Source organism: Solea solea, chromosome 6, assembly GCF_958295425.1.
Source record: "Solea solea chromosome 6, fSolSol10.1, whole genome shotgun sequence".
Lineage (NCBI taxonomy): Eukaryota > Metazoa > Chordata > Actinopteri > Pleuronectiformes > Soleidae > Solea > Solea solea.
This window is the reverse complement of record NC_081139.1, coordinates 11,200,559-11,212,990: the sequence shown is the minus strand read 5'-3', so window position 1 is coordinate 11,212,990 and position 12,432 is coordinate 11,200,559. Positions and strand designations below refer to the sequence as shown.

The 12,432-nt window shown below is 37.7% G+C and overlaps 1 protein-coding gene across 2 annotated transcripts in view; it reads right to left on the bottom strand.

The window, feature by feature from the left end:
* LOC131461040 (metabotropic glutamate receptor 4-like) overlaps positions 1-12,432 on the bottom strand; it is a 169,316-nt gene that overhangs the window by 19,359 nt on the left and 137,525 nt on the right. For both annotated transcript variants that reach the window (XM_058632016.1, XM_058632018.1), the window contains exon 7: positions 6,497-6,697. In XM_058632016.1, the coding sequence (XP_058487999.1) occupies positions 6,497-6,697 (201 nt within the window). The remainder of the gene's footprint in view (positions 1-6,496; positions 6,698-12,432) is intronic.

Here is a 12,432-nt window from a genome sequence, read left to right as displayed (position 1 = left end):
TATGGTCAGGCAAAGCTTTTTATTCGATCGTGAATTGTGCCTTTAGTGTTACTTTCACAAGCGTTAACTTTTATTTTCCGTTCCAAGTTGCCGATCATATCTTCTGTTGGGAAAATCTTTATCACAGGTTAGAAACTCTGACAGCCGTCTTAAAGAAATAAGTAATCAGCAGCTGCACTAATAACATTAAAAAACCAGACTAATCACATTGTTGGAATGGGAGGTTTTGGCAGCTTATCATCAAACATTTCGCTTTAATAAAATGTAAGCACATACTTAAAGCACTAACATATGCATTACTGCAGTAACAATCAGGGCTTCTTGAGCTTTAGTCTGCGAGCGACAGCAAAATATTTAAATTGTCTTTCATCGTATTACAGCAGAGTGGGAGGTTATGTTTCCTGTCTGAGGAAAAACATGCAAGTGCTCGCACATTGTGGGGTTTCTCTCTTAACCACGTAAGTGTCTACACTTACTCTATAATGTGAAATGTTACTCTTTAGGTACAGTGGAGGAAATTCCTCCAGGAGGTCTGTCATTCCTCACACACTAATGGTCTTTATTAGGAAGGAAAACATTTGAGGGTCGTGATGATGTGACCTGTCATATCGCACACTGACTACTCACCAGCCTGGTTAATAATGAGTTTCTCCGAGGCCTCTGCACCACTGCATTGCACTGAGCGGTGCCATAGGTTACTCATTACTTTATTGTTTTGTATGCTCTAAAATGAATGCTGGGGTTAATGGAGTGCTTGTAATTACATGAAAATATCTAATGATTGCTGCGCTGGCCCACCTCCCTCTTCCGTCTGCACAAACATGTGTGCTCGCACGCCTTAATAATTACCCGAGTGTGATCATTAATCCATGTGCTTGTTATGCGTGGATGCACAACCAGAACACCCCGGTGAATGGCAGCACATCTTGCTGCCCTCTACACGGGTCATTAACTCTTAATGATCAGCGCACAGGTTAGTTGTGCAGAGGCGGTTTAGCTCTACTTTTTAATTTACCACAGATCTGCTTTATTTTGACGTGTGTGTGTGTGTGACGTATGTCTGAGGCTGACGTGTCAAGATTACACGGCCACAATCATTACATGTGTTCATACATTCAGTATATACATGTAGCACTCAAAAGTCTTTGTCCATTTTTCTATCTTATAAATGCTATAATGACCATATATAATCTATACAGTATTTCACAATAGTTTTGTTAGAAAATACAGAAAATGTGTATGCACTATACTGTAAAAAAAAAAGAAGAGGAAATAAAAAAACATTCTCTTCAAGCTAAAGTATTTAGTGTGACCTCCTCTTTCACTTAAACAATAGCAGGCTCTTTCGAAACTAAAAATGTCCATTGAAAATGATTTAATGCCGGGTTTATTCAAGGCTTGCTTCATCATTACAAATGTTAAACTCATTGGAGGCTTGTTATTATTATATGAGACCGACCTTCAGTCACATCATCCCAATTTGACAGACATGACATTATAATTTTAGATCACTCTCAAAGGAAAACCAGCAATCAAACTGGAAAGTATGTTCTGCCATTCTTTCTAGAAACCAACGACCGTGGATGTCATTATTATTTTAGACCTTTGCACAGTGCTGTATAGCTGTCACATAGTACACACCACTCAGCTGTTTTGGAAACTATTAATGTTAATAACAGTGTAGACTAACAGTGTGTGCAGATGCTATTGGGATAGATTCTGAACCTCCCGAACATTTGACTGTGAAACATCTGGCAGAAGCATTGAGTTTATTGACTGTGCCCAGGCTCCAAAAAAAAAAACAGCAAACTGAAAGTGGAAGAAATAATTGATAGAAAACAGTGTTTCTGTTACAGGGTAGTAACTCGGAGCAGCAGCGTTGTGATTTCCACGGTGAGGAACACTGTGGAAATGGACATTAATCCTTTAGTTCTCAACATGATGGGAGAAATCTTGTCCGCGAGTAGCTTGTTTAACCTTTATGAGTCCGTCTTTAAATATGGGCATCAGCAAATCCTTAACAAATGAAAGGACTTTCTTTAAAATGTTGAAATGTACTGTTTCAAAGAAATTAGGCATCAGATTCTGAGATGATGCGTGGACACATGAGAAATCATTGCATGTATTTAGAATTTTATATATCTGCACTGAAGTTAGTTCACAATTAATCGAGTAATCGTTTGGTCCAGACAATGTCAGAAAAAGCAGATCAGCGTTTCTCAAACATGGAAAGGATGATGTTCTCAGATGTCTGGTTTTGTTCAAAAACCAAACAAAAACATTCAGTTTTAATGATTTCTTTGTTACATGGAGCAAAGAAACCAGAAAATATTCACATTTACAAAGCTGAAAAATCAGAAATGCCATAAAAACATTGGAAATAGTTGAGGAATAATTTAATAATCAATTAATCGAGTAATTGTTTCAGCCCTATTTAAATGTGAATTGGCATTAATCGCACAGGGAGAATTTAACTTAACCCTTAACCCTTTAACACCTCAAAATGTCCGTCTGGAATTGTTTGCTTATTTTAACCATAAAGGTGCCAGAAAATGTCCTTTTGCCCATTATAACCTTCGATATCTGGCAGTTATTTACAATTTACTTCATCTTAAAATAGTGTAGTAACAATGTGAAATGAAGAAAAACTAAAAGTTGTATGTAAAAAAAAAACAACAAAAAAAAAACACCAGTTGTACATGAACACCTGATTGTGCGTGTTAATTTCGAAATTTGAACAGTATAAAACATATTTAAAATAACATTTGTTTGAGTCTTTGTCTCAATGTGCAAAAACAGGCCAACAAAATTGAAACTATGTACAGGCGTTTTTCCAACCCTTTCCTCTCTGGTGACAAAGACACTGACTGATTAGTCGGCTCCCTGCAACAGCCCAAATGAAATTCTCGTAATAACCTCATGTTGGCATGCAGCTTCTCAGCTTTCAGAAACCGCTGCGTAGTTACGGTAATGCAAAGTGCGCTTGCACAAATGTGTCGCCTGCGATGGCCTCAGTGTTAAAGGGTTAACAATATTGTGGTCAATAAAGATGCATTCATTAGCTCTAGTGTGCTAATCGTTGACATTGCAAATATGATGATACCCTTTTAAAACCATGAAATTACGGACTTGACTTTGATATTAATAAACCTTTTTCAAATGAAGTCATGGTTCTTTCTCATATGAGTAAAGGCTCTATAGGCTAATACTGTAAGATGACAATGTAATGAACAGGCTTTATATTTAGAGTGATCTATCCTCATATTGGATACAGAGTTCTATGAATAATAAGACAGTATGGGGTTATCATGTCTATAAAAGAATAAAATATTTTTGCATTATGCAGAAAAAGCATCACCCGAGATCATCTGCACAACAGTGAAGATGTTGCAGATCCTCGGCAGGGAGTGAGACATCGGTGAGGAAATACAGAAAACCCTGAGAACTTGTCTTTATTCCACAATCTGCAGTCACTAAGAAAGACGCTGCAAGGCCACAGCTTTTTCCACAGTAACAGAGAAAAAAAAACACAGTTCCGTGATGTGATAACAAGAGACAGGAAACACTGATGGGAAGCTTTATTCAACTGTCTCCCACTGATGTCTGAATGACTCTCGGAAACGCTGAATTTAGAGGTGGGAACAAGAACGGGGAGTGCTCTAAAGAGTGTCAAACAGTGCATTAAGATAGACTGAAAGCCGTTGATTCTCTGCTTTTATTGGTCACAGCTTCAGTCAAAGAAAAAAAGCGATGGGCACTTGAGAAGTTGGTGATTAAAAATAACAAAGACTTGCAACTCACGATTTAATGGAGAAAATCTAAAAGCTGTGATATCGTCCCAGACTTGGAAATATCCCAGCCAGACACTTGTGTTATCTTTTCTAAAAAGTTATCAACCACCTTGCAGTGTCCATTGTTGAAACCCTGACAGTCGACTAAAGAAAATGACAACTTGTTTTGTCAGTGACTGTGCCTTTGAAAAAAAGACACCCAAGACATTATCTGTCTGCATTAGCTATGGTTTTGCGAGCCATACATGCACATTTTAACTGCTGACAATTAACAGAAATTAGATTGTTTTTATATACATATATGTATATATATATATATGGGTGATTCTTGCATTTACGGGTGCATGACATGTTAATAACAAAGCAGAGAGCTAAATATCAGCTTTGAAAACAAAATACAGTGAGTCCAGTCTCGGCAGCCAGGTTATTTTATGTATTAGCAGTGTAACCTTGAGGCAACCCTCTGGTCAGATGGTGTAGCATTTGTACAGTTTGTTTGGTTTTCGAAAAAGCTCAAATGCATTTATGGAATAGTGCTGAACCGGAGATTCAATTCCCTGCTTGTAGGTTTAAAACTTTTTTGAATTCACTTTAAATGTTCGACCTAATTGCACAACCCAAAAAAATAGGTGTAATAAAAATGCTCCATTTCAGATAAAACCCATTTTTTAATACCATATTTTGGTCCAAAACATACATTTCTCATTGAGTAAAGATCAGTGCCAAAGGGAGGATGAAAAGCTGCGATATTTTCATAGATTGGTACAATTTGAAACTCCTCTTCCAAACATCATGTCGGGCTCAGTGACTTATTTCAGGGAAAAGAGATTATAGGACTGATACAGTGAACATGTTTACAAACAGGAAGCTAGAACATTTCCTGAAAGACAATTTTATAAACTTGTCACATCTTAACATAGATGTGACAAATCCACACATAACTAGCATCACATAGCATCATAAATGTCCACATAGCATTTCCCTGTGGACGAATCCAATTGATGTTCACGATCCCAACGCCTTCCTCCACAATACAATTAAAGTGATAAAGAACTGATATTAAACTTGACAGCAACTGTTTTTGTGATCTATTGTGTTGCTGAGTGTTGTGGAGGTTCTGATTATTAGGTGAGAGTTTCTGGGGTCAGCGATGAGTTGAGTTGAAAAGCTTTATTGAAGGCAGCTCAGATCCGGGGAGAACTCAGACAAAGGAGTCGGGCATCCTCCGTCATTCTGCCAGTGAATCTCAGAGTTAAGCTGTAACTTTTGAACGTTTGAAGGAAAGGGGGAGAGGAGAGAGACATCAGGTCAAGAAGTCTGGCACCTTCCTCTGCTGATAGGGAGGACTGCGTAATCGAGTTATTGGTCCTTTGCCCCAGTTAGGTTAGGTTCAACAAAGATATAATGAGGAACACTCTGTAGATAAATGACGGTTGCCAGGGTTACACAGAGGCCTTTGTGATTTGCCAATTTCAGCTGGTCTATACTGAGTTGTTAGATTTGTGCTTAGGAATGTAAGATACTGTAATGCTGTTAATGTTATTATTATTCTATTGAACAGATATTGTTTATGGTTTGTGATGTAGTTATAGCATTTGACCTCTGCCGGAACTGCGTGTTAGTGACAGATTTCCTGTGTTGTGGTCAGGGTCTTCCGGTTTTTAGTACAGTGTTGTTGTAGATCGATCACCTGCTTCGGGTGGGGACTAAAAGTCTGTCTGCATCAGAGCTAGAGTGTTTCATGGTATCTGTACCTACCTGTGTGTTCGCCAACTTTTCAGTAAAAGTCTGTAAAGTGAGTCTCCAGAGTCATCCTTCATCACGCACGTACACTTACATCCCCTGTCAGCCAAAGCTAATGATACTAATTTAAAGAAGTCAGAATAATACGTTTTTCTCTTACACTGAGAACCCTGGAAGTGACGATTTAGCCGCATGTATCCTATCGCTGAGCTTCCAGTGGTTTTAATGTGCCGCGCTGCTACAGGAACGTATGAGAAGAAAATCACGTCAGACGATCTGTGATGAACAGCTGACTCTGAACAGCTGACTCTGAACAAGCTACTCATATACTGTAGTTGATCGCATTTTATCGCACCTTTAGTAATGAAATGTCACCGTAACAGTACGTATTTGACCATTTCATTTTATGACATGTTAGAGGAAGCAGAGCTTCCCTTGCTGTCTCAGATCAATCATCTCTGGTGCTCACGGGCTCCTTTTAAATCTTTGTGATGTCGTTTTGTTGTGTGTAAATATCAAACTTTCCCATGTTGTGCAGTTTGTGGCAAAGAAAATTAGCTTTGTCTGTAACCTGTTTGTTTACATGCTATTTTTTTTCTCGCAGCAATTGTATAGGGCAGAATGAAAAACTCATTCTGAGCCAATTGGAGTCGGCTTGCTGACACCAGCTTTGACACATTGGATACATGAATGTGGGCTTTTAAAAATCTAAATAATTGCTGTATGATGTATTGTGTGGCTGCCACTGAGCACACACTTGCAAACTGAGTTTTCGGCACATGTAGCCTGTCGTTTTGCCTTGAAACTCGACAAAATTACTGTATATCTTTGCATTACTCGCTCACGACACCCAAAACCCTGCAGCAGATGAACAATTCCTGTAAAGTGTTTTATAAAAGCCCACATTACACCTCTTATAGTTGAGACAAATAGGCTTCCCAGCATCAATAAACATGACTGACCTGCAAAGTTTAGACGGCGGATGTGCTTCAGCAGATGAGTGCCGTTGATGGGATCCATTTTACTGCAGAGGCCCACTTTTCCTGGGCAGAGCTCCTGGTGCATGTTGTGTAGAGCATGTGCCATCGCGTAAACAGCATCAATTACGAACTGCACTTTTCCTTCCTGCTCATAATTTGAATCCTTTCCTATCCGCTCCTGATCTGTAAGACACAGACAAACATAAGTTAGACACATTATATATACAGTATATATGTGTGTATGTGAGTGTGGTTTTCTCAAATGTGTTACCAATCCATCGATTAATACAAGATTAGCGCGTTAAAATAATTTACGGCAAGTTTGTTTACTTCTGGTGTGCACTGACCTCCGACATAAAAGCTGGAAATTTATTGACAATGACTGGACATTGCGATCCTGCCTTGCCTTGATTGTCCACAACAGATGTGAGACTAATTGCTGAGACCTGCGCAGAGGTCAGTAGTAGGCACAGTCAGTAAAAGAAAAGCAAACTTTTAATCGTGATTAATCTAGATTTCAAAATGTGAGATTATTTTTTGACAGCCCTACTTAATTGCCTCTGAAGTACTTCATCAAGAAAAAAAGATATGCAATTCTATCAGCCTTATTATGCAATCAAGAATAAAATATTCACTTTTAACAGAGGTGTCTGAGAGGCTTCACTTGAATGATCTATGAGTTTGTCCCAGACTCTATGTGTATAAATATATATATATATATATATATATTTATATATACAGTATATATAGGTGTGTGTGTGTGTGTGTGTGTGTAGTGGCTTTTCCACATAATTTATATAAGCGCCAAAAAGATCCATAGAACATACAAATCTGTTTTTTTCAACACTTATCTCACTGGGTCAGACCAGACGGACTCAACTGAAATACCCCGAATCTTCTGAGTGAAGAGTGTGGCATGGGTCCAAAATATCATTGCTCCCGAGCGACTCTTATTTTGCCTGTACCAAATGGCTCTTGCCTCTTGCAATTAGCTGCAAGGTAAATATCTGCAGAGGAGTGAATCAATTCCAATATCTGGAGTGCAAGGTAGTCTCCTCTGGGAAATCTCATCAGTTAAAAACTCTTTCTTGTCTGCCCAGCAGCAACACAGGACTTCTCTCTGAGTTATTTTGCGAACATTAAGTCTCATATTTCTGCAATTAAACATGCTTATGCCACTAAAAACGTCATGATGTCTCTATTGATACTTTAAAAATAAACCAAATTATTGAAGTCCAAGAATGGTGACGTGTTCAACACGCTGTCCAAATGTGAATTCAAATGTGTTTAGAAGCACCAGTTATGCAGGAAATTGAGACCTTCATTCATAGCACAGGGATAATCTTCTCACAGGCTTAATGTAATAACTTGACGTAGGACTTTATTAATCCTGGCTCAGGTTGTTCCGTAGCTCTTTGTGATTGTTAATTACTCAGAGGAAGTGGATTGTGAGATGGAGATACAACATGCCAATCCTGACTTCTGCTTTGTCCTTTCGAGCGTCGCGTCTTAAAGCCGTTGCCGCTGTATTTGCACACCAGGTGTTTTTCAATTTAGATTAAGACTGGGCTAATTACAAGGGATGAGTTAAGAATTAAACTGCAGGTTCTATATACCTGCCACTGGTACATGCAGTTAAGCTTCATGAGTTAATAAGCAGAGAGTGAGAAATCTGCTGCAGACATTTTCAAATAATGGCCACAGTGTTGAATGAACTGTGTAGATTTATTTAAATTAATCACCAACTTTAATAACAATGGTGCAGCCAGTATATTCACAGAATACATTTGTATTTGCAGGACACCAACTGTTTATGTTTTGGTTTTCTGCCACCCACCCAATAGCTCAGCTCGTAGTATTTTCAGCACACAAGATGCCAGAAGAAAAAAGCTGGTATCAGAAATACTGAATAATACCCAAACTAAAAAAAAGCCTATGTAGCAAGGTTATTATAGTTAACAAAAACTAGCAAAATGACACAAACTAAAATTGAGAAAAACATTTTCGTTGACTAGAGTTTGACTGAAACTGAATGGTGTGTTTATAAAACTAACAAAAATTGTAGCGAAAATGCCTTTTGGGTTCATATGAAATGTATTTTTCTGCTGGCAATTTTGAAAGATTTTCTTAGAGACGGCCTTTACATTTATTCATAATAAAATGTTTTTTATTTTGTTTACAATGTGGGACATAAAGCTGTGGAAGTTAAAAATGGCATTTGTTATGTAGTTAATTGGGTTCATCTAAATAAATCACACCTATATTATAATTATTTGTTTTTATTATTATTTATGTAGTTATGTTCATGTGTGTCTTTAGTCTGTTGGCTATATTGTTTACCTTTCACACTAACTATGTCCAATCTCAGCACTATGATGTATATTTTGCACTTCAGGTTCATTTCTTGTAGACTGTATATTTGATTCAGTAATGGTTGTTCATTTGTACTCATACACTTTTAAATGGCATCCCTTGCTGGGTTTTTATGACACAATACTTGTTATGACCTTTTTGAATCGTGCACCTGGCAAATACTCCATATTACACTAAAACTAAGCATTTACAAAAAGTAATAAAAACTTTGCTCTAAAAAGAATTAAAACAAACTCATTTTGCTCTGTACCCCTGCCAACAGCATCTTAACCAAAGAAGAAAAAATGAGGGTTTGCAGTTGAGATGTGTTCAAATATAGAAGGCTGAGAGCGGAGAAGTTGTTGTTGTGGATCATTTTCTCCCTGACAGAAAAGCAACACAGAGAGTGTCAGTGATTAATGTTATTTTTTTTTTTTTATGGATATAAACGTATATAATGTTTTTACAGTTCATTATTGTCGCCCTGTCATCTCCTCTCATCATGTGTAATTATTTGCTGCAGCTCTACAGCAGACACAATCACTGACTGCTGCTGATGCGCTAAAATTAACCAAGCAGTTTCAAAGTTTATAAAGATAAGAACTGATGATGGGAAAGTTATGTATGTGCAGAGTTGGGTAAGTTACTTTACTGTATTCATGCAGCATATTACACGTAACTTGTTTTTGAAATGAATAAGTTACATTACACTATGACTTTCTATGCTAAGTAATAGTGTGATGTTATGTAAAAGTAATGTTATGGTACTTTCATGAAAACGTGTTGAAGCATAGGATTTACTTCCAATCAAGTTCAACAAAGCCAGGCTTTTTTCCGTGATCTCAACACTCAATAAGAGAAAAGGCTGATGGTGTGAATCCACAAGTCGTTGTTATCACTAAATTGTGTTTAGTGATGATGTGTCAATTGAAAACCTTTTTTTAAACACACAACAACCAAGGAACAATTAGTGTCTCAACAAACATACAACCCAAATCAAGATCTACTTCACAAATGGACATCCCACAAAAAGAAGCCCCAAATAGGAGGGAGAAAGTACACCTGACAGGAGACCTCCACAAAACAACAACAGAAAACCCCCCTGCTTTAAACCCCTTTAAAACAGAGTTTACATTATAATCCTCCCGGGAAATGTAAAGGCTTTGGGCCAAATCAGGATTATATGAATTTTACTGAAATATTTGACCGTCTGTACCACAGAGAATAGACTAATTAATGAATCAATATCTTCACAAAACCAGTGGTGTGAAAAGGACAGTTGCACAAAAACAAGACCATCAATCATCATCCTCTCATCAGAAAATATCACCTAGAAGAGAAACAGTCAAACGACAGCGCTGTTTTGGGGAACCTAACCTGTTCAGGGCGAGGTTATGTTCAGAGCCTAAATTACATCGTTATGTGGGTTAAAAGGCAGCCTCTGTTGTGACACTGAAATTCTGACTTTGTGCTCGACTTAGCTCACTACTTAGCGCCTACTGTAATGCGTTACTTTTATAACGTGGTGGTTATTTAATCCAGAACAAAGAATGTGTTTGTTTTCTTTTGCTTTAGCTAAAGCTATTTATTGATTATTTTTTTTATCAAGCTCTATCAATAAATGTACAAATAAATACAAATGATACTTTGCTTTTGAGCTCACTAATGTGCTAACATGCACAACAGCTAGCATAACAGCTAACACGTGAAAGGTTAAAAATACCACACACACACATTTCAGCAGAGTCATTTGTCAGTGACATGAATTCAACTAAATGTTCTGATTATGTATTTTGCATTGATTTTACTGAATGACGCTGATACTGAAGAGAACAACATGACAGCACATCACATCTACGGTAAATACATCTTTATACTGATTATAGTTTGAGGTTGAGCAAATATTCCAAAGGGTCGTTTGAATGTGTCCATGTTGTACTAAACCATATTCATTATTTCAACTAAAACTGGTTGTTGTTTCCACTGCTTATTAGCTCCTGTCAACATTCTGGACATGTGAACGCGAGCCATCAATAACCACACGTTTTGTGACTGGACAGTCATTTATCATGCAACATCTGTCCTCCTAAGGTTCAGACAATTTCCAACAGCCACTTCAGTCTTAAGCAGCATTAACCCTTGAATCAGCAGAGGTATCCTTCTGTCCACCATCTTTCATTTGCTATATCTCCAGCTCTTCACTGCAGACCAGAGGCAGTTTAATGTCCCTGATTTTCTAATGAGCTTTTGAAATGCATGAATTATTGTTGGAGGTTACGGCTCAGTAATCTAGGGCCACAGTGCTTTGATTGGCCAAAGATTGTCACAGTCCGGCCGACATGCTTGTGCCACGGGGAGTCCTGCAAGCCAGAGTGGGTGTGAGAGTGATATATTTTTCCCTGCATGCTTGGCAGGCACACTGACTTTGTATTGTCTCTTCTCTGTAAGACCATTTCCCATTCCCTCCTCTCTCTATCCCTCTCTCTCCATCTCCATCCCTCTCTCCCCCTCACTGGCATTTTGGCTCCACATATTTTTCCAGGCTAATGTTTTGTTTTCAGAGAAATGGATTAAAATGAAGCAAAGCAGTCACAAAGAGTGGGTGCCTTCCACTCCGAGGTGTCACATAAAACATTGTGTGACTGTGTGTGTTGGCTAAAGCGCTCTGACCTTTTCTTTTTTTTTTGAGACTGGCCACAGGCCATCCACTGTTTTCCTGCCAAGCTAGTTGGACTTTCCGTTAAATTAATCTGACACGAGCACCAAGTGTATGTATTATACAATATATATATATATATACACAATAAAAATGCCTGTATACCTTCCAAAAAAAGCAGTGTCCAGTTCTTAAGAGGGAGGGAAGGACAAGTTCCTTCTTTAGAAAAACTATAATGACCCAATCGATGACCAAACCTCTTGTTGGTCAATTCACCAAAACCCAATTTTATTTCCACTAGTCAAAAATATTATTTGTTACAATTACAATTATTTTTGTTTTACATAGTTTATTAAATTCTTTGATTTATATTCCAACACAGAATTTTTTCGGGTGCTTGTATGTAATTTTGTAGACAGTGGTTGAACACCTCTCACAGTTAAATTTCCACATTTTGAGACACTGGTGAGTTTTGAATATTTAATCAGCTGAAAGTTGTAATCATGAATTTACGAATGCTTAAATATGCATGGTATAATTTCTTTTTGTCTTTTGCCTACCCTTGACTTTAATAATGTATGTAGGCAACCAATACAGATGTAGTAATCTCTTGGCAGCAGTATCAGTATCTACATAAGGAGTGGGTCTTTTTCCATGGAGTCCATCATATTTAGTACCATTTCTGCCATGGCTTAGAATGGGCAGACAAAACACTGGCTCTGGACAGGGTCATTTGCATTTTTACATAATTTGATGGTCACAGTAGATTCTGTTATGTGTGGAGAAATATTGAGATGTAAATTAAAGGCCAAATGCTCCTTTACACACTGCACATAACCCTTTAAGATCTAAAAATGTGTTGTTGTTGCTTATTTTAACCATAAAAGGTCCAGAAAATGTCCTGTAACTA